Raw genomic sequence first — 25,939 nt, 5'->3', positions numbered from 1 at the left:
TACGCGACAGGAAGAGAAGTGGCAGAGACAGGGCATTCCAAGATCCTGAGGAGGGACAGGCCTGCGGGAGGAGACCAGGCAATGCTCTAGCTTTAGGGGAGACTGGGGTGACTACCACCCTCTTTGACTTTGCTCTGCCCTTGAGTGCGCAAGTCTGGGTGGAGACTGCAGTCTGTGGAGGAACCGTGTCCCACGTTGCAGGAGGGGACTTGTCCTTTGGCTCAGGGAGTTGGCTGGTGGGGTGGGAACATGCGACCAAAGGGCAGTGAGTGAGAAGCACAGAATCAGACTCTGAGGGCTGGAAGGGACCTTGGAGATGGTGAAATACAGCTCCAAGCCTGAGCGGAATGGGGAAACGGAGGCCCAGGGAACGGGACTGCCTCGCCCGGGGTCACACAGGTAGGGCTAGGGGCCTAGGTCTTCTGACAACCTAACTTCTTTCAGGGTGTGATGCTCAAAACACTAACAACCAGTAGACAGGGCACTGGTCCCTCACAGCTCACAGCAGCTGGAAGCAACCTGGACCGAACGCCAGCCTCCCTTCTTTCCAAGACCCACTGCTTCTCCTCCTCCCAGCTCCCAGCAACTCCTCACGATGATGCACTGAACTTTTGACTTTGCAAAGCAGTAGAACATCGTTCGGCAAAATTCTACCTTTTTACTGGTCTTTCTGATCCCCTGGAACAACTGCAACCAGAAGCCATAAAGGATCACCTTTCATCAGAAGTGATGAGGTGGATCAGAGGTTAGAGAATTGCATCAAGTATTTTTCTGGATAGTAAGTAGGTCTGGACCAGTGGGCGAATCACGTGATCCAGATTTCTAATATTCACTCCCACAGATGTCAACTCTCAAGCTGCAGGCAAGAAAATATTCTTCCAAACTTTGGCTGGCATAAAAAAATCGGATTTCTAGCCAGATGGGCACTTGGGGCTGTGTGTGTGTGTGTGTGTGCGCGCACGCGCACGTGTGTGAGTGTGTGTGCCTCATTCAGCCTTAAGACCACGCCAGATTTGAGCCCAGCTCTCAGATGGGCTTGCTGGACAGCAGGCAGACTCCACTGTGGTCCTGGCAACTGATCGACCACGTTACCCTCTATTGAGGACGTTGCTTGGGAAGCTACTAAGGCATCTCTAAGTCTTCCTGTCTCACCCCGACATCTGCAATGTTGACCAAAGGAACGCACAGAATAGTCCCAGCTGGCTGCCTTGTGCCAAGGAGAATGCACAAGCACTATTCTCCTCAATCTGACCAGAGACTGAAAGGCTTCCTTTCTTATAGGAAAAAAAGAAACAATTGTTGCTTGACTATCATATTTCCCATTGATCTAACACCCCCAGTTTCTCTTTGCTGCTTTTCACTCTTAAAATGAGCCTCTCTGCCAACCCTGCCCTTTTCAATGGCCTCTTTCCCCCTCCCTGTCTCCTCACTCAGTGGCTCTGAGGAATCACCTGGGAAACCGTGCAGGCCTGCCACGTTGCTCATGCATTTTCTCTGATTTGGGTCTGGCCCTCATCCTGAGTCAGGAGGCTTGCCATTACTTGCACTTGATCACAGTTGCAATTTATATTGATGGAGTTTTGAAACCATCTCCCATTTCCCCAGGCGACCAGATGCTACGAATCTGCTTGAAGTCCAGTGGGCCCTGGTGAGTCTGTACAATCTGAACCCATAGGTCTGCACCTCTGTCCGACAGTCTGGTGGTCACCTAAGTAGGTATCATATGTTGGTGTGGCTTAATCTCTTCCATAATCCAGAAAAGGAATTGATTTCAGTGTGGCCTTATTAAGTGGTTAAAAAGAGCAACACAGCCTGTGCCTTAAGAAGCAACCCTAAGGGAACAGCATGAATCTATCTTGAGATTGCTCTTACATTCCAAACTCAATTGGTTTTAATTGGGCTTAGGACTTAGGGGCAATTCATCTGGTTCTCTTATCCCTGAGGCTTTTCAATTCTTATTTGCGGAACTTATTAATTCTTCTACGAAACACTGCATTTCCTGTATCTTAGCTTGCAGAGCTATAAATCATCACTCCTTGGTGTTAACTATTCCCCTGTGAAATGATTGTACAGTCCAGTTCTCCAAGGCCAGGAGCACAAAGGTCTTCTGGGACCTTCCGCCACAGGGTGGGAGAGGCTACGCCCATTTAGCCAGGACTTTGGAAGGAAGCTAAAAAATCCACATACTGTGTTTTACCCCACGCTCTTCTTTTCAGGGCTTAAGGGGTGTTATGTGGGGCACCACTTGGCCTGCCATGGGCCCTGTGATTGACGTTTGCCTTTTCTGTGATTCCAGAGAATGCGGGTTTTAGCCACCTCCCCTGAGGGCCAGCGAAAGCCATAATGCACCCCCTATCCCAGTTGACTTTTTGGAAAAAAGGACCTCCTTTGCTGCCAGCCCTGGGAGTATCCAATGGCAAAATTTTGTATTTAAGGGATGTTGACATTTAGGATTGAAAAGGAATTTGGATTTCTAAATTAAAAAAAAAAAATAAGTCAATGTGATCTCAAATTAAAATATGGTTGTAAATTCAGTCAACCCCACATCTAACTCACTCTGCCTGGAGGAAGATGAATCGCTTCTCACAGGGGAATTCATGTTCTCGCCGCGGAGTTTAGTTAGGGGCTGTTCCTATTTCTGTCCCCGCGGCTCCAGCTAATTTGGGTCAGCTGTGTGTATAAACATTTGCTTACTTAGAGCTCAGGAAAAGATCCCAAGATAAGAACAGGCCTCCTGCGGTCCCCTGCTGCTAACCTCCTGCTTCCTACAGGAGCCCAGCAAAAGGAGAAAATAGGCTGCAAGGCCGTGGACAGTCCGTCAGGGAGAGGGGCCTGGCTCTCACAGAGGAGGGGCCCGGGGCTGGTAGCAGCTCTGGTGGCGGAGGCAGGGCCTGCCTTCTCTCCCAGGGTCCCTCATGTCCAGGCTTGCAGGGGGAGAACCCAGCTCCACTGCTATACGGATGAGGACCAAGAGGCAGCATCAAAGAGCCCGCATCTTAGGCAACAGATGGAGCAATCGTTCTCGAAGTGTGGCCCCTGCACCAGCATCTTCAGCAGCAGCTGGAAACTTGTTAATAACACCAATTTCCAGGCCTACAGAATCCAACGCTCAGGTGGGACGTAGAGGGACGCAGGGGTCTGTGTTGGAACACGCCCTCTGGGAGATCCTGGCGCCCCGGCGTTCACAAGGCCAGTGGGTGCTGATCTAGAGTCCTTGGGAAACTGAGAGTTCAAAAAGCGGGGAATGATGTCTAGGACCGATTTCTCAGTATTTCAAAAAGCTGAAGAAAGAGGGTGTGTTTGCCCAGAGAAAGGCTGCTTAGTTCAGTGAAACTGCCACTTCTCATACTTGCTGTCTCGAATCAGAATAACTTGGGTTAGAACTGGTCGTTCTCATCAAGAAGCACCGGCTGGTAAGCTTATATGCCGCTAATTAAAGACAGATATATGGATTAACAATTCACATATGTAGGGTTCTTTGGGAGGAAGACAAAACTGATTCAAACGCAAGACCCATGGCAGTAATGGGTATAGTTTCAAAAGTGACTAAAATTTTGGGAGCCTTCCCTTCGGGCTCTGTCCTTGCTTTGCCATCTATTTTTGGTACAGCCTTGAACAAGTCTGACAGGTTTCCTGTGTTCTCCGTTTCCCACTTACAAAATGGATCTCGTAGTCCTCTCTTGGCTCTGCTTTTAAGGACAAGTTGGACCATGAATATTTTTTTTCCCCAAACAAATGGGATCCACGCTATGGGTGTGTGATAATGCTTTGGAAATTGTCTTAACTCTTTAGGTTGGCAACAGATTGCCTATTCAGTACCCAAAGGATAGCCTTAGGGGTCTGAAAAGAGTGCATTCTCCCAACGGAGCTTTGTAATATTTAAGGCCTGGCTTGCACACTTGGAGAATTTAATGCATCACACATGAATACTTTGGAGTTTCTCAGAAGGGTTCAAAGACAAATTCAAAGGGTGCCTGTCATCACTGGTTTACTAGTTTCTAAGGAGCGAGGAACTAGAAAATCGAAGGAAAGAGGGAGGGAAATAAAGAAGTGAGGATTTTAGACCCAAATGGGCTTGGCATGAAAATCCAGGGCGCCTCTTTGTTCCTATCTCTGAATTTGAGGTGTTAGAAGGAAGGGGAGAGGGACAGATGAAACCCTTGTGCCGTGTTCTGCTCAAACAGCCAACAGTGTGTGGTACGTAGGGTGCTGTGGGGAGAAGCCAAGTCAGATGAAGGCACTGAGGAAGGGAAGGAAGACTTTGCCCCGTCAACGTCTCAAAACTATCAGGAAGCTGCATGTGCTGTGGGTAGAGGAATTGCCCCGTCATTCTTCTTGCTATTCAGGAGGAGGATCACAGAATTCAGGGATTTACCAAGGCTTTGCAGTAAGTATGTGTCTGCTGAGGCTTGGATTAGTCTGCAAAACAAATAAAGGCAGCACCATTCACAGATAGCTCATCGTATCTTTCCATTCATTGACATCGATCAGACCATGGGACCCGGCTGCCCAGACGCTTCTTTCTGGCCAGCGGTGCTTTCTCTGAGTCTCTGGGGAGAAGTCGCAGCCTCTCTGGGCCCCTGGGCCTCTGTAATCCACTTCAGGTCTCTAATCTCGTTTTCTATAATCCCGGAGAATAAACTCAATGTTCCCTCCTCTCTCCCCTGGGTTCATATAGATCAGCCCCACTGTAGTAGCAGAAGGAAAGGGAGAGAAAGTCATCTATTTCCTTCAATTCTCCCAGAAACCCACTCCGTGTAGTGGTGGGACATTGTCCAATATTATTAATGGGGATAACTAAGCAGGAGCGATTTGGGGAACCTTCTGGACTGTAGGCTCTTTGAAACAGAATTCATGTCTGACTCCTCTGTGTTCCATAAGGCCTTCCTCCCAGCAGATGGTAGAAATATTTACTGAATTGCTCTATGACCGTTTTTTTTTTTTTTGCATTGAAAACTCAGAGCTGATCGTCTTTCTGCACTAAGGCTTCTGAAATGGTTGGAATAAAATGGTATTTAAGATTCAACCCAGGAGAGTGATGCCCAGAGAAAAGAAGATAGTGGAGAAAATCTGCCTGAGAAATAATGAACAGATCTGAGCCCCATCCATAGGTCTCCAGAGGAGGAGCCTGGGCTCTGTCTCAAAGGCAAGAGAAAATAAGAGAACCTTGATGTCCTCTTGCAGCCTTGAGCCTGGCAGGGAGGGGCGGCAAAGCCATCCCTTTGAACTCTAGTTGATGGTGACAAGTAGGCAATTTGAAATCTCCGTTTTGAGATTCAGAGGTAGGATTTTGGAGAGGAGTCCAAACAATATATTCTTAAAGTAATATTTCTACGTAAATGTTGAGAGGATATTTCACTCAGATTTCACGACTCTTTTGAAAATGTGAATTCCACCACTGATACTATAAATGTGAAAGCAATCTTAGAAGCCAACCTGGGCCCATGCTTCTGGCCTGAGAACCCTTTCCCACTGTTTAAAGTTGTTCGAGGGGCCGTGTGCTGATCTCAGAGCCCTGCCTTCCTTGACTAAATTCAAGGAAAAATGCCTTTAAGTGCGTTCAAAGCACTGGAAGGGGAAAATCCTAAACCTATAATATATACAAGGTAAGATATGAGTACATGCTTAAGAGAGGTGATGAAGGGCGATTATAAAAGAGACTTTGATTCTCTGATTGCTGTGGCCTGTTGGTTACTCATCAGCAACTTTGAAACCTGCAGGATGCAAGCCCATGAAGGAGGAAGAAATTAAATTCAATCCATGTGGACCAGTTTCACTAGTCTACTGAAAGTCACACATGGTCCCACTGGAGTCAGTGGGGGAGAAACCTTCTACTTAATCATCAATTTGGTGTGCATTTGAAATGAGACCAGCCATAGAGCAAACTCAGTGGAATTTTCCATTCACTCTTGGTCATGGTGAGACATAGATTATGACGTAGAACCCAAAGCCATTTCATTAAAACCATGGGCTTTTCCTTGGCATTTTCACATATACATGTTTTTATTTTCCCAAATTCCAAATGAATTTTTCTGGCCACAAAATGCTTGATGATAGAAACTTAAGGAAGTGCTTTTAAAGTTCCAGTGATTCCTTTTGAATATTTGAGTCAAGAGCCCTATACCAGGATCAGGAGACACGGGTTCTGGCCTCAGCTCTGCCGCACTAGGAGTGGACTGCACTTTTTTTTGCAATGGACAATGCCCTTGGGATTTAATCTAATGTACAACTCATGACTAATTCTGTCCAAGGAGAGCAGGTGTTTCCGTTGACCAGCTAAAAACTGCAGAGCCATCCAATAATACCATAAGGACAATGAACAATTCACTTGGCCATAAGCTTTCCATTTAGGCAATTTATGACAAGCCTGAAAATTCAGAGGGAACACTGCAATTATTTCCAATGTATGGATAACGTGAGGTTGTGTTACTAGTTTTATTGTGCGTGCATTTAAAGTCTCACGGTTCAGGTCTGTAAGTAGGACCACACTGGGCCCTGGCTTTGGGATGTTTGAAAAGCCTCTTAGGCCTCTCCAATCGCGGTTTCATGGAGGTTAAAGACAATGAGACTTGGACTAGGGAAGGGATTTTTTTTTTTTTTTTTTTAAAGGAGGACTTTTTTCTTTGATTCCGGAAGGGTTCTTTTTTTTTTTTTAAACTTTGGGTTTATTTATTTATTTATTTATGGCTGTGTTGGGTCTTTGTTTCTGTGCGAGGGCTTTCTCTAGTTGCGGCGAGTGGGGGCCACTCTTCATCGTGGTGCACGGGCCTCTCACTATCGCGGCCTCTCTTGTTGTGGAGCACAGGCTCCAGACACGCAGGCTCAGCAATTGTGGCTCACGGGCCTAGTTGCTCCGCGGCATGTGGGATCTTCGCAGACCAGGGCTCGAACCCGTGTCCCCTGCATTGGCAGGCAGATTCTCAACCACTGCGCCACCAGGGAAGCCCAGGGAAGGGATTTTCAAACTCTGTTTGAAGAGGACCAGCGCTCTGGGGAGGATAATCAGGGTCATCTAGGAGGGATGAGGGGAGCCGAGTGAATGGGACAGAGGCCCCCGACCCTGTTCCAGCCAGTGTATATATATATTTTTTTTTCATAAATTTAAAATTTTTATTTATTTATTTATTTTTGGCTGCATTGGGTCTTCGTTGCTGTGCACGGGTTTTCTCTAGTTGCGGCGAGCGGGGGCTACTCTTCGTTGAGGTGCGCGGGCTTCGCATTGCTGTGGCTTCTCCTGCTACACAGCACGGGCTCTAGGCATGCGGGCTTCAGGAGTTGTGGCTCCCGGGCTCAGTAGTTGTGGCTCGCGGGCTCAGTAGTTGCAGCTCGCGGGCTCTAGAGCACAGGCTCAGTAGTTGTGGTGCACGGGCTTAGTTGCTCTGCGGCATGTGGGATCTTCCCAGACCAGGGCTCGAACCCGTGTCCCCTGCCTTGGCAGGCGGATTCTCAACCACTGCACCATCAGGGGTATATATATATATATATATATATATATATATATACACAGACACAATATCTTTAACTATTAAAAAACACTGAAAATCACAAAATTAGATGATCTCCAATGACTACTGGCTTTGCTTCCCTCCATTCTACCCCCTTCCTTCCTCCTTTCCGCTTTCCTTCCACTTCAAAAAATTCAAATGATAGAAGGAAGACATAAAGAGCCCTCTAGTAGAACATAACTAGTTTCACCCTGACTCATACTATCTGTGTCTCTTGTCACCTTTTCCCCTGAAATCTCGAGTCTCCGCGAAGGACGGTCTTGCTCACTGTGGCCCCCCACAGCACCTGGCATACCACCCTGCAGAGAGTCAAGTTCATCATGAAATGTGTTGAGTTTGGTTGAGTTGAAAGGACCCTGAGACTGTGGGCTCCTGTTCCCTCTTCTGGAGCGGCTGCTTTTACACACGTACCCCCGGGGGCGCTGAGTAAACAGACTGCATGTTTCATGTCTGGGTTGAAGAGGCTACCATCTCGGCCCCCAGCCTCTCAGCAGGTGCAGAGGCTCGTCTGGGTCTGGCTTCCCCAGAAGCACTAAGTCACCGAGGTCTAGGGGCTGGGCCTGCAGGGTGCATCTGCTGCGGCTCTGACATTTTTCCACAGCAGAATCGACACCCTTGGGAAGCCTGGAGAGAAGATGGCTAAAGAGTAAGGAAAACTGACAATGCTTAATCAACCCTTCTCATTTTGCTGAATTAAAAAGAAATATCATTGCATTACTCTTAGGACTTTCCCCCAGCAATTATCTTAATCATACAATGGGCTATGGATGCAAAATTTCTGTCAAGCAGTATTTCGTTAATATGTACACTATTTGATTCTGATAATCCTGGAGAACAAAATATTGTATCTTCATTGGACTCGACTCTACAAATGGACGTTCAATTTGCATGACTTACATAAGAGTGTTATGTAAAAAGGTACCATCGGGTTCATTCCTATTTTTATTAGGTGTTTCACTGATTCCCTGAAATTTAACCCCAGCAACCTAAAAACAAAAGTTTATTCTCATCCAAAAGCCAGCTGCAAGACCCAGGCTTGGATTATATAAGCACGTAGTTAAACTTTAAATCAGCTGTGAACAGCTCGAGGGGATGCAAAGGTACCAGGCCTCTCTACTCCAATTGCCTTTCCAGAATTAAGGGAAAGAAACACCCGTGAAGGAACAGATTATTTTAATCCCACTGAAACTGATGTGCTCATCTTATATTTGAGGGCACGTGGTAGAGACTGTGGTCTACTGAGAGGACCCTGGTGGATCTACACTTGTCTACACTCCATTCTTAGTGAATCGTTCTTCTAGACGTGGTTAAACAAATTCGATTCTATGCATTTGCAACAGGATTCTGAAAAAGACTGGCCTGCTCACATTTGAGTGCGAACGTATTTATCTGTCTTGAAGTCTGCAGACTCTTGGTCTTTCCTGTGTTTTAGCACCTGCCCTGCTGGGCTGACTGAGATGAAACAGGCCACACAGACTTGTACCTTTGGTTTCTCATCCTAACTGTACATTTTACTGAAGCAGCCTTTCAACTGCAGGGTGAGATCTTTCTTCTGCGCTTTAGCAAACCTCTAAAAAAGTTGTTCTGCCATAAGGTCACCTGCTGTTTATTCTTTGTAGGGCTTAGCCATGAACAAAGAACTTCACCTGAATTACCAAAGGAAAGGGACTTAAATATTCTTAGTTCTGTTCTGGTTCTGAAGCACGGACTACACTTAAAATGTTTGGACCTTGGATCACAGGGCACCAAGGTTACTACCTGCAGGACATTCAATTAAGGGCACATGCTTGCTTGTTGCATGCTTAACCCTGAAGCCACAGTCATGACAAGGACCTGGATTTCTGCAGGAGTCATTACGGATCTTGACTTTTAAATTTTGCTGGGGTGAGAAGTTAGAAAGTGTCACCTAAAGGAGCTTACATGGTGATTCCATTTATCTAGGACTTTTCCTGTTTCTATAGCTAACCAAAAGTTAGCTTCAATTGCTAAACTGGCAGGAAATTTCAAACATATCTTCTAAAAGATATGATAATCCTTCTTCTTTGACCCAAATGATGGCCAGTAATTCAATGTTATACCGTTTACACTAGAATGGTATTGCCGCTCATTATTCCAGAAAGGAAGCACTGGACAATATTCAATTACTTGTGGACTCAAGTACCCAAACAGAAGTAAAACCGAGGAGGTGAGAAAAAGATGATGTGATTGATGCTTCCGGAAAGAAGAGTGATTAGATCCAATTCTAAAAGTAGGAGAGAGGGATGGATGCCCATAGAATTGTGTTTGTCCTGTAAACAAACCACCACATTGGAATTTTAGGTACAACCTATATGATTACAGGGAAGCCCTTACAGGTGAGTAGCATTTGGGGCTAAGCCTCCAAGGTCTGGGATTCCTGCTGACACAGAGTCTGTGAGGATCTGGGGAGACTGATCCATGGAATTAGACTATGACCTCTGAGGTGCTTTCCAGCTCCCAAGCTGCACGGTCCCATGGTACAGATCAGTCAATAAGAGATGCAGCTACTCACGTGGTATGATGCCTTGGTTAGCCAGTTGTTCTTGGGTCCTTCTCTGTTGAAGCCGTAACTGTAAAACTTAGAAAAGCAAGTGTTAGTTTGTGAGTTGGGCTAAGACTGATTGCAATCACTTCTATTTGCCTTGTACTTTTTTTTTTTTTTTTTTGCATCACTCTTCTTGCGTTATTTCTAGAACAGTTCTGAAAGTCTGCGTGAAGGACACTTGCGTTTTTGTTGTAGACGTGTAGAAGGAAGGATGAGAGAAGCTGAGGGGGTTGCAGGGTTTTGCAGCAAGTGGGTAACAACCAGAGACTAGAAGACTTGTCTCCTCTGTGAAGTGAATGTTACTTTCACAGCACCATGCTCTGTCTTCCCCTGCTATATCACCTGGGAGGTGAATACCATCAAACACTGCTGGGAACTTGGCCATGATTTCAAAAGAGGAGATGGAGTAAAGAAAGCTTGGCCTCTCCAGTCTCACCTGGGTTCAAATCCCGTCTCTAGCCCCTTCCTATGTGGGTAACTCTGGGCAAGTTGTTCAACCTCTCTGACCCTCAGTGTTTTCATTTGTAACTGGGAACAATGCCTGCCTTACAGGATTGCTATATAGTTTGATTAAACTGTGTATGAAGACTGCTTAGCTGAGCGCCTGGCACATAAGTCATCAATACCTGGTAGTATTATGAGAGTTTGGAATCCACCTGGAAATTCAGAGAAGGGCTATTGGAGTCATGCTTTACTTAGAAAAATTAAAACACTGTAATCTGTCCAAACTATAAATTATAAAACTTTGTTACTATCCCTAGCACAGACTATATATATTATACATATTTATACATATAAGTACTTATATATATGACATATATATATGACATATATATATATATATATATATATATATATATATATATATATTATGAGTATAGTATTTATGATTTTTTCATCCTCTTTACCCCTTTCCTCCTAAAAAAATACCCATCTTTGGACATTTACATTTTCTCAGGGAGATTATGAGTTCACCATCTTGGTTCCTGGGTTTAAGTTGCTCAGGATAAGAATAGAAAGAGCAGAAATTTTCAACGAGAGGGATTGGTTTAATCACCTTATAATGAAAAGAGAGAATAAGCATTGCTTTTATGAATATAAAATTAGAATGGAGAGGAGAGAAGCAAAAATGAAAAGGATATATGGGCTGATGTTCAAGTTTATTTAGTATTTCAGAGTGAGGCTTCAGAGCAAATGCAGTCATAAGATATACTGAGAAAGTAACGGAGAAAGACAATTTAAAAAAGTGTTGCTGTGGGTTTTGAATTGGCTTCTCACCAAACTTCTTTGGGAGAGACCAATGTTGCTGAAATACTTTTAATTACTTTTGGTGGCTAGACTGTGCTCCACTGAATAGCCTCATATGACTCCATCTTAGGACTGGACAACAAAGAGGACTAAATTATTTTACTTTGTGGATAAACGAAAACGACATGAGCGTTTATTATTCAAGCCCTCCTTCAGACCAACCCTCTTACTGATAAAAACCGTAAACTCTGAACATAATGTGAAAAGTAACTACCTGAGGATTCTGAATAGTGACAAAATCAGGCAAACTGTAGGGAGGAGCTGAAACTTGGAGAGGTGACTTACATGGGGGTGAGTTTCTCCTTTTGGGGTGGAAGGGCTTTGCCTTGAGGGTGGCCTGTAGTCATGAAGTGGCAAGTCATAGGTAGTTAAAACTCCAATAGAAAACCTGCTCATCTTTCTGGCCAGAGGAATCAGGAAAAGGTGCCCAGACAACCAAGGCTGCCCACCAGGGAGTAAGGGGGAAATCAGCAAGGGAAGGAGCTGGAGAAGGAAGGGGTTCCCTAATTCCATGTGTGAATCTCTGCAAGTTTCAGGTTGATCCACTAATGATGTTTCCATGGGACAGATTCAAAGCAGCACAGCAAAGGTTTAAAATTAAACTGGAATTTGAACATCTGTGCACACAGGCAAGAGAGAGCTTAAAGTGGGACTCTACCTGGGTTAACTGTGCGCTAAAACAAAAACATCAGCATTCTCCTGAGGACCGTAGGAGTCTATGTATAAGACTCACAATGTCCAGGATGCAATGCACAATTACTCCACACACAAAGAATTAGGAAAACGTGACCCACTCTACATGGAAAAGACAGTAATGAGACGCTAACCTTGAGGTGACCCAGATGTTGGAATTATCAGACGAGGACTTTAGTTATTTTCAACTATGCTCAATGAAGTAAAAGAAAGCATACTTGAAATGAATGTAAAGACAGGAAGTCGCACCAAGAAAACAGAACACATAAAAAGGAATCAAATGGAAATACGAAACTTAACAGTAGAATATCTGAAATAAAAAATTCACCGAAAGGCCTGAAAAAAGAATGAATATCAGAGTAATGAATCGGTATACTTGAACACAGAGCAAACTGAAGAGGAGAGAGGGAAATGATGGAAAAAGTGGACAGAGCCTCCGGTACCTGTGCCACAATATCAGAAAGTCTAATATCAGCTAATGAGAGTCCTAGAAAGAGAGCAGAAAAATAAATAATTGCCAAAACTCCCTAAATTCGGTGAAAAACAGAAATTTACAGATTCAGAAAGCTCAACAAACCCCAAACCAGATATAGTCACAGAAAACAACACTTAGATACATCATAATCCGATGGCTGAAAACCAACGAGAAGGAGAAAATCTTGAAAGTAGCCAGGAAAAACAACACATTACATAAAGGGAAACATTGATTTAAATAACCACAGACTTCTCAGCAGGAATCGTGGAGTCCAGAAAATAAAACAAAATGAAAACAAAACATGAAACTGTCAACCCAGAATAGAAAATATCCTCTAGGAATGAAGGTGAAATAAAGGTATGCTCAGGTAAAGGGGAAACAGGATAATTTGTTGCCAGCAGACTTTACTACAATAAGGAAGTAAATTCCTTATTACTTACTACTATGCTTAAGGAAATTCTTCAGGCTGAAGGGGAATGGTATCAGAAGGAAACCTGGATATTCAAGAATGATGAAAGCATATCAGAAATGGTAACTAGCTGGGTAAATTTTAAAGATTTTTTTTCTTCTTAAGTTTAAGAAATATATATGTCATATGTGTGTGTGTGTGTGTATATATATATATATATATATATATATACTGTTTAGAGAAAAGTCATATCATTGTCTTGTGATGTTCTTAAGGCATGTAGACGTAATACAGGTAACAATTATAACATAAAGGGCCCTTTATGACAGCAAGGTTTCTATACTTTACATGCAGTGATATAATATTAACTATAGGTAGACTGTGAAAGGTTAATTATGTATATTCTCATCCTTAGAGCAACTAATAAATAAAAATGCCAAGAGGTATAATTTAAAAGAATAAATAGATTAAAATGGAATGTTAAAAAATATTCAAATAATCCAAAACAAAGCAAGAAATGGGGAAAATAGAAACAAAAAGTAGAGGGACAAACAGGAAATGAGTAATAAAGTGGTAATCAATAATTACATTAAATATTAATGGGTGAAACACTCAAAAGGCAGATTATCAGGAGGGATTTTTTAAAAAGCAATATTCAATTATATGCTGTCTACAAGAGACACACTTTATACATAAAGACTCAGATTGGTTAAAAACAAATAGATGGAAAAAAGATACACCCTACAAACAGTAATCATAAGAAGGTGGAATGGCTATACCAGTTAATATATACTTTAAGTCAAAGAGTATTAACAGAAATAAAGAAGGGACATTTCATAATTATAAAAAAGACAATTCATCAGGAAGGCCTAGCAATTATAAATGGATAGGCATCTAATGAGAGCTTCAAATTACATGAAGCAAAAATTGACAGAATTAAAGGGATAGACAATTTCAAAATCATGGTAGATTTTTAAGATCCCTCTCAACATTTGGTAGAACTAGATAGAAAATTACTAATGACATAGAGGATGTGAACAACAATATCAACCATGTTGATTTAATTTATATTTATAGAGCTTTACACCCACTAACTACAGAATAAACATTCTTCTCAAGTGCACATAGTACATTCATCAAGATATACTAGACCATAAAACAAGTTTCAATAAACGTAAAAAAAAAACTGAACTCATATAAAGTATTTCTCTGATCACATTGGAATTAATTAGAAATGGGAACCAACGTGCTATTTAGGAAAATACTAGGTGATAACTTCTAAATAATTCATAGGTCAAAAAAGAAATCACAAGGGAAATTACAGATATTTTGAACGGAATGATAATGAATATACAACATATTACAATTTATGGGATGCAGATAAAGCAATGCTTAGAGGGAAACTTAGAGTCTTAAGTGCTTCTGTTAGATTAGGAGAAAGATTTAAATTATCAATGACCTAAGTTTCTACCACAGTGAGCTAAAAAAGAAGTATACTCAAAGTAAGTAGAAGAGAAATAAAGATCAGAGCAGAAATCTTCAAAACAGAAAGCAGACAAGTACCAGAGAAAATTAACAAAGCCAAAGGCTGGTTCTTTGCCAAGACAACAAAACTGACAAAGCCTTCACTAGACTGATTAAAAAAAAAAAAGAGAGAGAAAGGATAAATTTTACCAATATCAGGAATTAAAAAATGAGTTATTACCACCCTAGACCCTCGACATTAGAAAGGATAATAGGAAAATATCATTAACAAATTTGTGCCAATAAACTTGACAATTTAGATAAAATTTCTTGAAAACTACAACTTACCAAAATTGATACAAGAAGAACCATAAATCTGAATATGCTATATTTAATAAATAAATTACACTGATTACCAAAAAATTCCCCCCTCAAAAAAACCTCCAAGCCCAGATTGTTTTACTAGTAAATTCTATCAAAATATTGTGATTGGAATAAGTGATTTTGCAAGTTCTCTGTCAAATAACTTCCATATTCTATATATTACACCAAAAGTAAGTAAGAATCCTCAATTATTTTGTATTTATCATAGATCTTAATCCAATAAAGGAAAAAGTTTTGAGAGATATCCCATTACTAGTGTCAACCATTTTGAAGCCTGCTTCAGTTCTCTAGATATAAAGCTATTTTGACTTAGATTGACTGCATTAAAGTAATAGAAGTGAATGAAAGAGAAAAATATGAAAACACTTTTGAACAAAAAAAATTGGAAGAATTTGGTGATATGAAGGAAGAGAGAAATATATATATATATCCCCACATGTGGAATCTGATGTATGGTTTGAGGCTAGACTATAACTTTAATTTATTCCAAAGAGTTGGCAAACTACGTATGTCTCTGCCATTTATTAAAGAATTTTCCTTTGCTCACTGATTTGTAATGTTGCTTTCATCATTTATTAGAGTTCTAATATAAGCCATGATCTGTTTCTAGGTGCTAAGTTCTAATTTATACTAATTTACACTTCTTATCCTTTTCTCTCCTCTTAGCAGCAAAAGTAGTATATGTTTTCTGTTTCAAGATGGCAGACGGAGTACACAACTGATTGCTATAAATAACAGAAATGAGAGTTTAAAAAATCTATACCTTCGCAGGGAAAGAAAAAGGGGATTCCTCAGTGTATTGGAACTGTAAGTAATCTCTGAGACATAAAATGAATATGGAATTGATTGGACTGGAAAACTCATCCCAAGACATACACAAGTGAGTGACGGAAAGCCATGCCAAGAATCCTCCTTGCCTTGGAGCAGGAGGGCGTCTAAGGCTCAATGTAACAGCATTGTTAATTGGGGTACCAAAGCTAGAGGTCTGCCCCTACTATGTCCTGTACCCCTCCATACACTGGATCGGGCATTGGTTATGTGGGATGAAACTGTCTCCAGGTGGGAGCAGTAAACAAGTCATCTTGGGAGACACAGTGGTGGGCTTCAGACTGTGAAGCAACGTGTCTTTTCCCCACAGACTGTGCTCACCTGTGCCTCAGACAGTCTAACAGGTATCCACAGGGCATACGTGAGGGTACAATCAAGAATCACCTAACCTGGGAGGAATGTCAGCACCATGAAAGAAAGGCTCCAAACTTCAACAAAACAGTGTGAACAAACGGAGCAGGTATTTCTCAGAGACAGGCAAGATAATTTTCATTAATTAAAAATAAAATAAAATAACCACTTCATACCCATTAGTATGGCTACTGTTAAAAAAAATGGGAATTAACAAGTGTTGATGAGGATGTGACGAAATCGCACTGCTGCTGAGAATGTAGAATAGTTTAGCTACTATAGAAACCAGTATGGTGGCTCCTCAAAAAATTAAAATAGAACTACCATATGATCCACCAATCCCACTTCTGAGTATATGTCCAAAAGAAGTGAAAGCAGAAACTAGAAGAGATACTTGTACACCCATGTTCATAGCAGCATTATTCACCGTAACCAAAAGGTGGAAATAACCCAAGTGTCCACCAGTGAATGAATGGACAAACAAAATGTTGTGTAGACATACAGTAGGATATTATTCAGCCTTAACAAGGAAAGAGATTCTGACACATGCTACAATGTCGACGTACCTTGAGGACATTATGCTGAGTAAAACAGTCACTAAAGGACAAATACTGCATGATTCCACTGATATGAAGTCCCTAGAGTAGTCAAATTCATAGAGACAGAGAAAACAATGGTGATTGCCAGGGGAGGAGGGGACCAGGGCACGGGGAGTTATTGTTTTAATGAGTATTGAGTTTCGGTTTTGCAAGATGAAAAAGATCTGAAGATGGATGGTGATGATGGTTGTACAACCATGTGAATGTATTTAATACCACTGACTGCACACTTAAAAATGATTAAAATGTAAATTTCATGTGTGTTTTACTACAATCAAAAAAATAAAATTAAAAAATAAACCAAAGGTCAAAGTATAACTTAGTTCATTAAAATAAACACACTCAAGTGGATGGCTGAATGAATACAGTTAAAAATAAATCAGTAAACTGTAAGTTTGAGCCATTCTCTTAGAATGTAACATAGAGGGATAAAGGGTGGATAGCAAAAGCAATATGAACTCAATGTAGAAACACTGCAAGATGCAGAAAGGCTTCCCGGAAAAAAAATACTCATCCCTGAACTAGAGATAACTATTATTAATATTTGATTCATGTACTTGAGGTCCTTTTTCCTATATGTTTATGTGGGATCATATAGTAAGTTTTCCTTCATTAGCTGCTCTTTTTAGTAATGTATCACAAATATATTCCTATGCCACTGAATACCCTTCAAAAGAGACAATTTTATAAGCTGCATAGTATTTCATTTTCTGATTATTCCGTAAGTGACTGAACGAAATGCCTGTTATTGAATAATGAGTTTGTTTGCCATATCTTACCATGTAAAACAGAAGCACACATTCTTTGTAGTTAATTTGGGGCCACATCCTCAAGCTATTACTTTGGGATACACTCTTAGAAGTGGAATTGTTTGCAGGCTGTTGGTCCATAAAGCAAAGAGCTCTCTTGAGGGGTTATTCTGATGTTCTTCTCACTCGCTAAGTAAAGCATGGCAGAGTTGTCCAGCACCCTTGGCTTTGCTGCTCTTATCACTCGGAAGCTGCTGTAAGCCTTCTCTCCAGTGAAGCCGGTGGCCTGGTTGCCAGTTCAGTGCTCCAAGCCTACAGGGAGAGGCCAGACAGCCAAGGTCAGGATGATCTTGGCAGTGGCATTTGTCCCTGGGAGGCTTCTTCTCCAGGTTTGGCAAAGCTCCGATGCTATAGAGGTGGAGACTGAATGACCACATCCCTTTCCATGCCTGCTTCCTGCTGAATGTGGGAGACCCCCGATACTGGGGCAGAAACCGTGCCACTACTGGCCTTTCCGTCTGGGCACAGCTGTCCTCAGCTGTTGTCTGGCCTCCATCCTTGTCTCTCTGTGCTTTACTGACCAGCACTGCCCTCCCTGCTTTCAGCCTGCTGTGGCCATTTGTGTCCCCAGAGCTCTTGGCAAATCTCCACTGCTCCACTGTAGCTAAAAATACTCTGAGCAGAGAGTTGCTTTTCAGCCCAAGCCTTCCCCCACTCCCAGTTCCAACCACCTACAAATTACGGGTATCCATGCAGCTTCCTCTGTGCTCCCTCTGAGGCCATATGGTTATCTTTGGGAGGTGAAAGGGAGCGAGTTCTTGGTGTCTTTTCCATGTCATCCCAATATGTTCCCTTACGGTTCTGGCATTTGGGTGTCAGCCTGTCTTAGCTTTCAGAAACAAAGCAATTGTTTTTCTCTACTTTTGTGTTCGTTTGGGCATCGTTGCCAGAATTGAGAGTCACATGTTTGCACCCAGGTTGCTTCTTTTTTTTTTAAATTAAGTTTCTTTATTAAAAAAATCAAAATCATTACAATGTTATACTTAAGGACAAAAAGAGACAATAAAAACCAATGGGATATTTCCCCTGAATGTTAAAATAAAACGTGATAATTATTGTGACCAATTACACAATAGTCGTTAGGCAATATTTATATCATTCTAGAAATTTCCATAACTTGCCTAGGAACCAATAAGAAGATTTGAGAAAATATTAAGGTTAAAACAAAAAGGAATCCTCAGTACATGCTGTTCTTTACTACACAGTATTTACATTAGTGATTTTTATCTAATCATAAAAATATCAGCTCTACTATATTAAATTCTCTTCAAGACTGACAATTAGTCCAATTTGGTTTTCTTGGTACAAACACAGGTATTTGTTCTAATCAAGTTGCTTCTTTATTCGTAAGTTCCGGGCTCTCAATTCTGATTTTCTCATCTGTCTGGGGCTTTTCTTGCCCCCGTACTACACTATTTGAACTATTCTAGATTTATGATAGATTTTCATGCCTGATAGGGAGGATCTTACATCACTCTTCTTTTATAAATGTGTCTTGACTACTCTAGCCTGCTTTTCCCCCAAAATGAATTTCAGGATGTGAGTAGCAAGTTCCATCATCACCCCAAGAACCTACCTCCCCAGAAGCAGGAGGAATATGTCCCTTTAATACTCTATAATCACAAGTGTGAACCCTATCCAGGCAGGGAGGCATCACCCTGTTTAAGATTATTAAACAATATATAGAAACCTCTGGATCAAGTACAGTGCAGGACCAGGACTAGGTTCCCTGCATGCAGCTGGGGCTGAGACTGGGTACCCAACCCAAGAAATGGGAGCTAGAAGTACTATTTGCAACAGCCAAGACATGGAAACAACCTAAATGTCCATCGACAGGTGAATGGATAAAGATGTGGTATATACAGACAATGGAATATTATTCAGCCATAAAAAAGAATGAAATAATGCCATTTACAGCAACATGGATGGACCTAGAGATTATCATACTAAGTGAAGTAAGTCAGAAAGACAAATACCATATGATATCACTTATATGTGGGATCTAAAATATGACACAAATGAATCCATCTACAAAAGAGAGATAGACTCCCAGACAGAGAGCAGACTTGTGGTTGCCAAGGGGGAGGTGGGTAGGGGACAGAAGGATTGGGGGTTTGGGGTTAGCAGATGCAAACTATTATATATAGAATGAATTAACAAGGTCCTACTGTAGAGCACAGGGAACTAGATTCAATATCCTGTGATAAATCATAATGGAAAAGAATCTGAAAAAGAATGTATATGTATGTCTAACTGAATCACTTGCCTGTACAGCAGAAATCAATGCAACATTGTAAATCAACTATACTTCAATAAAGTACATAAATAAAAAAAAATGATGGGAGCTGAATATCTCTATACACCACTGGGTTGCAACCAGAACACGTCAGTTGCCTGTGCTCAGCAGAGGAAGCAGGGCCAGTCAGGATGGGAAGGACCAGGTACAACTGTGCACGTCTCTTAAGAGTTTCAGGTTAAAGAGGAGGGAAATATAGGGATTGATGGACACTGTGACATTTCTCTTGTCACATAGACAACCACCTCCGCTACATGCCCAGACAGACCTTTCCTGACACAAAAGGGAAGCAATATGATGGAGCAAGGGTGGGAATGGAAAACAGAGACTCAACTTTGATTCAACCAAGCCGCGTGACCTTGAGTAAGTCACTCTGTCTACGAGTCCTAGCCTTCTCCTCTGTGTATAGCAACAGTGTCAATAACAAATCAGAGTTAACCAATTTCACAGGATTATTGGGATGGAGTTAACGAGTTAACCACTTTCTAAACTATACAAGGCTGTCAAATACCTTTCTGTTTTATACTGCTAATAGCTGCTTCAGGAGAAAGCCCAACTGCTGGGTTCTGCTTACAGAATTTGAAGAGAAGGAGCTTTAACTTGTAGTGGGAGCACTAAAGTATACGTTTTAAAAAGTCATTGCTGCCTTTAAATACTGGCCAAGTTCAGGGCTAGCAGTTGCTGGGGGCAGGTGATGCAAATTGTAAAGGAGGGATTTGTAGGAAGAAGGGACCAGAGATACAGAGATTATACAGTACGGAGAGTGAAGTGGGAAAGGCAGAGGACAGAAAAAGGAGTGAATAGTAGAAGCTGAATCAGTAACTCAACACAGATCAATTCTTCCATCTTCCTGTTCACTATTTCTCCCTGTCTCTCTGGCATTGGTAGAATTGAAGAGTGCCAGTCTCTCGGACAGAAGTTTTTATATAAATCATCTCATTGAAACCTCCCATTAATCCTGTAGTTGTATGAATTCTGATCCCTATGTTATAACTCATAAGGCCCAGAGGGTGTAAATAGCTCATCCAAGGCCACAGACTTATGAAGCCAGGACAGCAAACTTCAAACCCATGACTTTGGACTTTAAAGTTTTGCCTCATGGGTGCAAATTCCGAATGGAACCATTTGGATGATAAAATGGTAACTTCTGCCATGTTAAACCTTATGTTTTAATGCATTTCTTCCATTGGAAGGGTTCCTTTCAAATGAAGAATCAGGAGCCACTAGAAAACGAGGCATGTTTTACGCTCCCTGCCTCTTCGGTAACCCAACGTAAGGGACCCTCAGCTCAGCACTACTGTCCGTAGTGTTTCCATAGCAACAGTCATGTAGAGTACCATTCTCGCCAACACAGGTGATGGGCTCAGCGGAGTCTCCAGTTAGGATGAGGCTCCTGAATGATCCCAGACTCTGACGGCATCACACAGAGTTGTTGCCATGGTTTTGGTGAGAAGTATTGCTTTTCTGAGGATTGCAAAACACTTTATGTTCCAACCCCATGCTTGCTCATTCCTGACAGAGTGGAAAATGCGTCTCCTTGGCTGAAATGTTCCTCTTGAGTCCAGCCCAAAGATGACATTTTTAGGAAAGTTTGAGAAGAATCCTGGGTCTGTTACTGAGTCACGATAGAGTAGAAATGGATCTTTTCTATTTAAAGAGTTTTGTGCTACTGTTTGAAAATGTCACATTGCTAGGGAACAGTGGAAATGGAAAACTTTCCATTTGCCATCAACAAAGAAAGATCATTACTGAATGTGAAACAGAGGAGTTGAAGAGAAGTTCTGTTACCTGTCTGACCAAAATAGAAGGAGGCTGATGGGAATTTGATTTAATAATATCGGTCTGAATAAGCTTGGTGCCCTAAAAAGGGATCACTTATCTGGAATACAGCACATGTAATTCTAGAACCCCCTCTGCTCCTACGTAGTTGTTCCTTTAGACTGGTCCCAGAATCTCTCTGGATCTCAGATTAATATAAAGCAACAGAAGAGATTAGATTAGCTTAGATCAGGATTTTCCCAATTTATCTTATATCAAGAGTCACCTGGGACCTGGAAAAAAACATTTCTTTGGGATCTTTCCTTGGAGACTACAGTCCAGTAGTTTTGGTGTATATTGGAAGTATATTTTAACAAACATTCCAGGAAATTCTGAGGAAAAAAGTAGGTTTGAGAAATAGAAATAAGCAAATATATTATGCGAAGAAATGAGACCATGTTTTTATACTGCTTTGTGCCTTGCTTTTTCACTGGTAATATATTGTCACTTTTTGTGTGGGTGTGTATATGTAGACTCTCATTTTTAATGGCCACATAGTGTTTTGTCATGTTTTACTATCTGTTTAACAAACCCCCTTTTATTATACATTTAATTTTTTTTTCCAGAAATGAGGTATCACTTTGTACTCCTACTGGGACTTGGGGAGGGTTTGCATTTCACTACACCCTTATTAACAGTGTTATTAAAGAGGAGAAAAGCTTTGCTAATTTGACAAGTAATGATGGTATCCGTTATTCTTTCTAATTAGTCAGACACATTTTCATAGATTTGTTGATTATTAGTATCTTTTCTTTTGTGAGTGGCCTGATAATATTCTTTGCAAAGTTTTCCATTGGGATTATATTTTCTTATAGGTTTGGGAGAGCTATTTATACCTGAAGCACATTAAACATAGTCATATATGTTGTAAATTTCCCCTGGTTTTTTGTTTCCAATCAATTTTGTTTGTGATGATTTTTTGGCATTTAACACTTCTATATGCAGTCCTTTTAAAAACTCTTTTATGATTTGTATCTTTGGTGTATACTTAGAAAAATCTCCATCTCCAGATTATATATTCACTTAAATGTTCTTATATTTTTATGGTTTTGGTTTTTGTATCTGACTTTGCAATGCACCTGGAATTAATTTTAGTATATAGTATTAAAAAAGGCTTTCATTATTTTTTCAAATTGTTAACTAATTATTCTAACATAATTAATTTCTAATTAAATGGATTTTAGATATAGATTCTATCATATAATACTTATATATATACTTCTATACCCTTGAATCCGTTTCTACCCTTTCTTTATTTTCTGACCTCGATACTTTGTTTTGTTTGTTGGCAGGCTGGGTTTATCCTTGACTTAAATATACATTTTGTACGGTGTGGGAGTCTAATCTGAAATACCCTCAGCCCTCCAGTTACACAATCCTTGTTTAGATGATCAAAACCAAGCCCTCAGAATGATTTCTAAGTAATTACAAGGTTTCAAGGGACCAAACGGTAGAAAGTAACTTCTATTGACACCAGCAACAGAGGTGACATATCAAGTTAAGATAGTGCCATGTATTCATGGAAATGTTTATATACGACAGGTAGGAAAAGTTTAATCCGATGAAATCTGAGTCTGAATCAGTTCTGAATGTACTGAGGATTTTAGGGAAAAAGGGAGCAGACAAAAGAAGAGAAAGCAAGGATGGGATAAAGGTAAAAAGAGGAAGTAACAAAAAGAAAGACAGTAGGAAAAAGGTTTCGTTTAGTTTTCACTGTAAGAAGAATATTTGTGTGTGTATGAATATTCCAGTGAAGGCTATTAGTTCATATGTATGTATTGGAAAATAAAAGATGGGTTATATCAAGGGTGAGTTTCTGCTCCAGGAAGGAAACCAGAGATGGGCCTAGTGTCTTGGTACAACTATGGATTTGTAAGGCTTCCACTCAGATCATGAGCTGCCTCCCTGGGCCCAGCGTGGAGGTGATTCTAATTCTGAATGAGGCGGAGGGAGAGGGGAAGGATGGAAGGAAGGGAGGGAGGGAGGGCGGGAGGAAGGGAGGGGAAAGAAAGAGAAAAAAAGAGAAAAGGAAAAAAACCTGCCTTTACACTTACACACTGTAAGAATTACAGAATGAATCTGGCTCTTTGCTCCATGTCTTAGATAATTTGGAAGCAGCAAAATGGGGACCAGAATTCTTCATGGGAGCCATCTATACCTATCCAATAAGCTGGATTATCACCCATTCATACTTCAGTTTGGGCTGTATTGACAAAGCTGGCAGGTCCAAGTGAAACCCAGATATCTTTCCTCCAACCACTGATGGTGGAGAACAGCTGCCTTTTCCCCTAAACAATAACACTAGGTGTCTTGGTGTTTCCCAACTCTTCGGCAGTTGTGAATTCCTGTTTATTACTTTCTATCTAGAATATGACATGGGCCCATGAAGTTGTATCCTACAAAGAAGTTGCTGGGATCTGTGTGCTAAGCTTCTATTTGGTCCATTTAAATAAACCACCACTGTGATGAGTATCATCCTTACCCATCACACCTCCCGTGTTGCCATGGAGACACTGCCTTCCTAAGACCATCATATTATTCATACTTGATTGGTTTTCTGTTCTACCCTCCCTCTACTCAACTGTTCTCTTTTTTTCCTACCAAATCCTCCATTTTTCCTAAACAAATTTCTCTCAGCCTCGTTTCGCCTGCGGTCTCTATGCAGCTCACTTGCCATCACCTCTACGGCCTCTGAGAATGGTCACATTTTCTAAGGCGGTGGTCCCCAACCTTTTTGGCACCAGGGACCAGTTTCGCGGAAGACACTTTTTCCACAGACAGGGGGTGAGGGATGGTTCAGGTGGCAATGCGAGCGATGGCAAGCGGCAAGTGAAGCTTCGCTCGCTCGCCCACCACTCACATCCTACTGTGCGGCCCGGGTCCTAACAGGCCGTGCACCGGTACCAGTCTGCGGCCCGGGTACTGGGGACCCCTGCTCTAAAGGAACCCCAGAATGCATGGTCTAACAAGATACTGTTTCTGAATTATAATTTGTATTTAAACGTAACCAAAGTCATAAACTAATTTGTGTTTATTTTACATTGAGTGAGTCATTTTTGTGGGAGGGAATAAATGAAAAAACACCTCAGAGAAGGTAAATGATAAACAGAAGACATGTACTCACTAAACCAACCACATATTCATCATCTAGAGAATCGTCTTTCTCCTAATGTTGCACAAATTCCAGTCCAACAATGGCTCTGCTTTGACTACGAGGTAAGGTGAAAATCAATCCCCCAATTTTGCTGAGCGAACCCAAAGGTCTTCTTCCAACAACACTTCAAAATAATAATACAAAAAGGTCATCTCTCTGGGCTCCAGCCTCCTTACCCATGAAGGACAGGACAGATTAAGTTAGAATTAGGTGCTCTCAAACTTGAAAAAAACAAAATAAAAAAAACTGGAAACTTTTTTTTTTTTTCAAGCTGAAATCCTACATGGAAGGAAAAACAAAACAAACAACAACAACAACAACAAAAAGCAGTACCAGGGAGCACAGTAAAAGTAAAACCTCTCATGAAATGTCAGAGCTCTGTGGAGTAGAGTTTGAAAGATCATTGGGTTGGGTCGTCCCTAAATCCCTTCCAACTTAAATGTTATTTTTGTGATTTCGACCTAAAAAATCTCAAACCTCCAAGGAGACATTGCTTAGAAACAGATGGAGTGATTTTTATCCAGGAACGAGGGTCTGAGGGGTGGATAACGGTGCCACCGTTGCATCAATAGAACCCTGTTCCTCCAGCCCAACTTGGTCCTTTGAACCCTCCTTGAGGGGGGAGTAAAGCCTCGCGAGAGGCGGGAAAGCTTCCGATTCAGAGGACCACGCCAAGGTTCCTTAGCAACAGCAGCTGAGGGACGCCTCTCCCATCAGCAGCTGGTGGTGGGCTCTCACTGCTTCTTCAGCACCTTATTACAATGAGCTCTTGGCTCCTGGTACAATCCTCTGTACCCTGCCTAGCAGCCAGCATCCCTTGGCAACCGCAAGCGCGATCGTTCTGTCAGGCCGGTACCACTGCTTGTATTCTCATTGCTCTATACTTTGTTTCATGTCCTGCATATACAATATGCCCTCTGTCTAAATGTGAATCCTTTTTATCATCTGAATATTGGATGACAGATGCCAAAGTCCAGAATCTCATAGAAAACCAAAGTGAATTGTATTAAAAAAAAAATAATAACCTGCATCTATGGTGAATTTCTGCTTTGCACACAGGCAAAATACTTATAAATAGTGGTTAGAAGATCACCCGGAGCTCTGCCTGCTGAAATACAACAGCGGATGTCCCCTGCAGGTCACACGAGAGTTCAGGGGACCAGGCCCTGCTCCTCCCATGAAACTGCTGTGTGACCTCGGTCAAACATACGTCACCTCTGCAGGCCTCGGCTTCCTACTGAGAGTGTTAACATTTCATGACCCTTGGCTTCATCTTTGACCAG

The 25,939-nt window shown here is 41.5% G+C and overlaps 1 protein-coding gene across 8 annotated transcripts in view; it reads right to left on the bottom strand.

Annotated features, from left to right (window-relative positions):
• MYOCD (myocardin) overlaps nucleotides 1–25,939 on the bottom strand; it is a 250,760-nt gene that overhangs the window by 45,870 nt on the left and 178,951 nt on the right. For 7 of the 8 annotated variants that reach the window (XM_082373272.1, XM_082373270.1, XM_082373274.1 and 4 more), the window contains one exon: nucleotides 10,036–10,101. In XM_082373272.1, coding sequence (XP_082229398.1) covers nucleotides 10,036–10,101 — 66 coding nt within the window. Of the gene's footprint in view, nucleotides 1–4,375; nucleotides 4,420–10,035; nucleotides 10,102–25,939 lie in introns of those variants that run through there. The other variant, XM_082373277.1, reaches the window with a different exon arrangement.

The sequence above is a fragment of the Balaenoptera borealis genome, assembly GCF_965194805.1.
Source record: "Balaenoptera borealis genome assembly, chromosome: 20".
In the NCBI taxonomy this organism is placed as follows: domain Eukaryota; kingdom Metazoa; phylum Chordata; class Mammalia; order Artiodactyla; family Balaenopteridae; genus Balaenoptera; species Balaenoptera borealis.
This window is presented reverse-complemented; position numbering and strand designations above follow the sequence as displayed.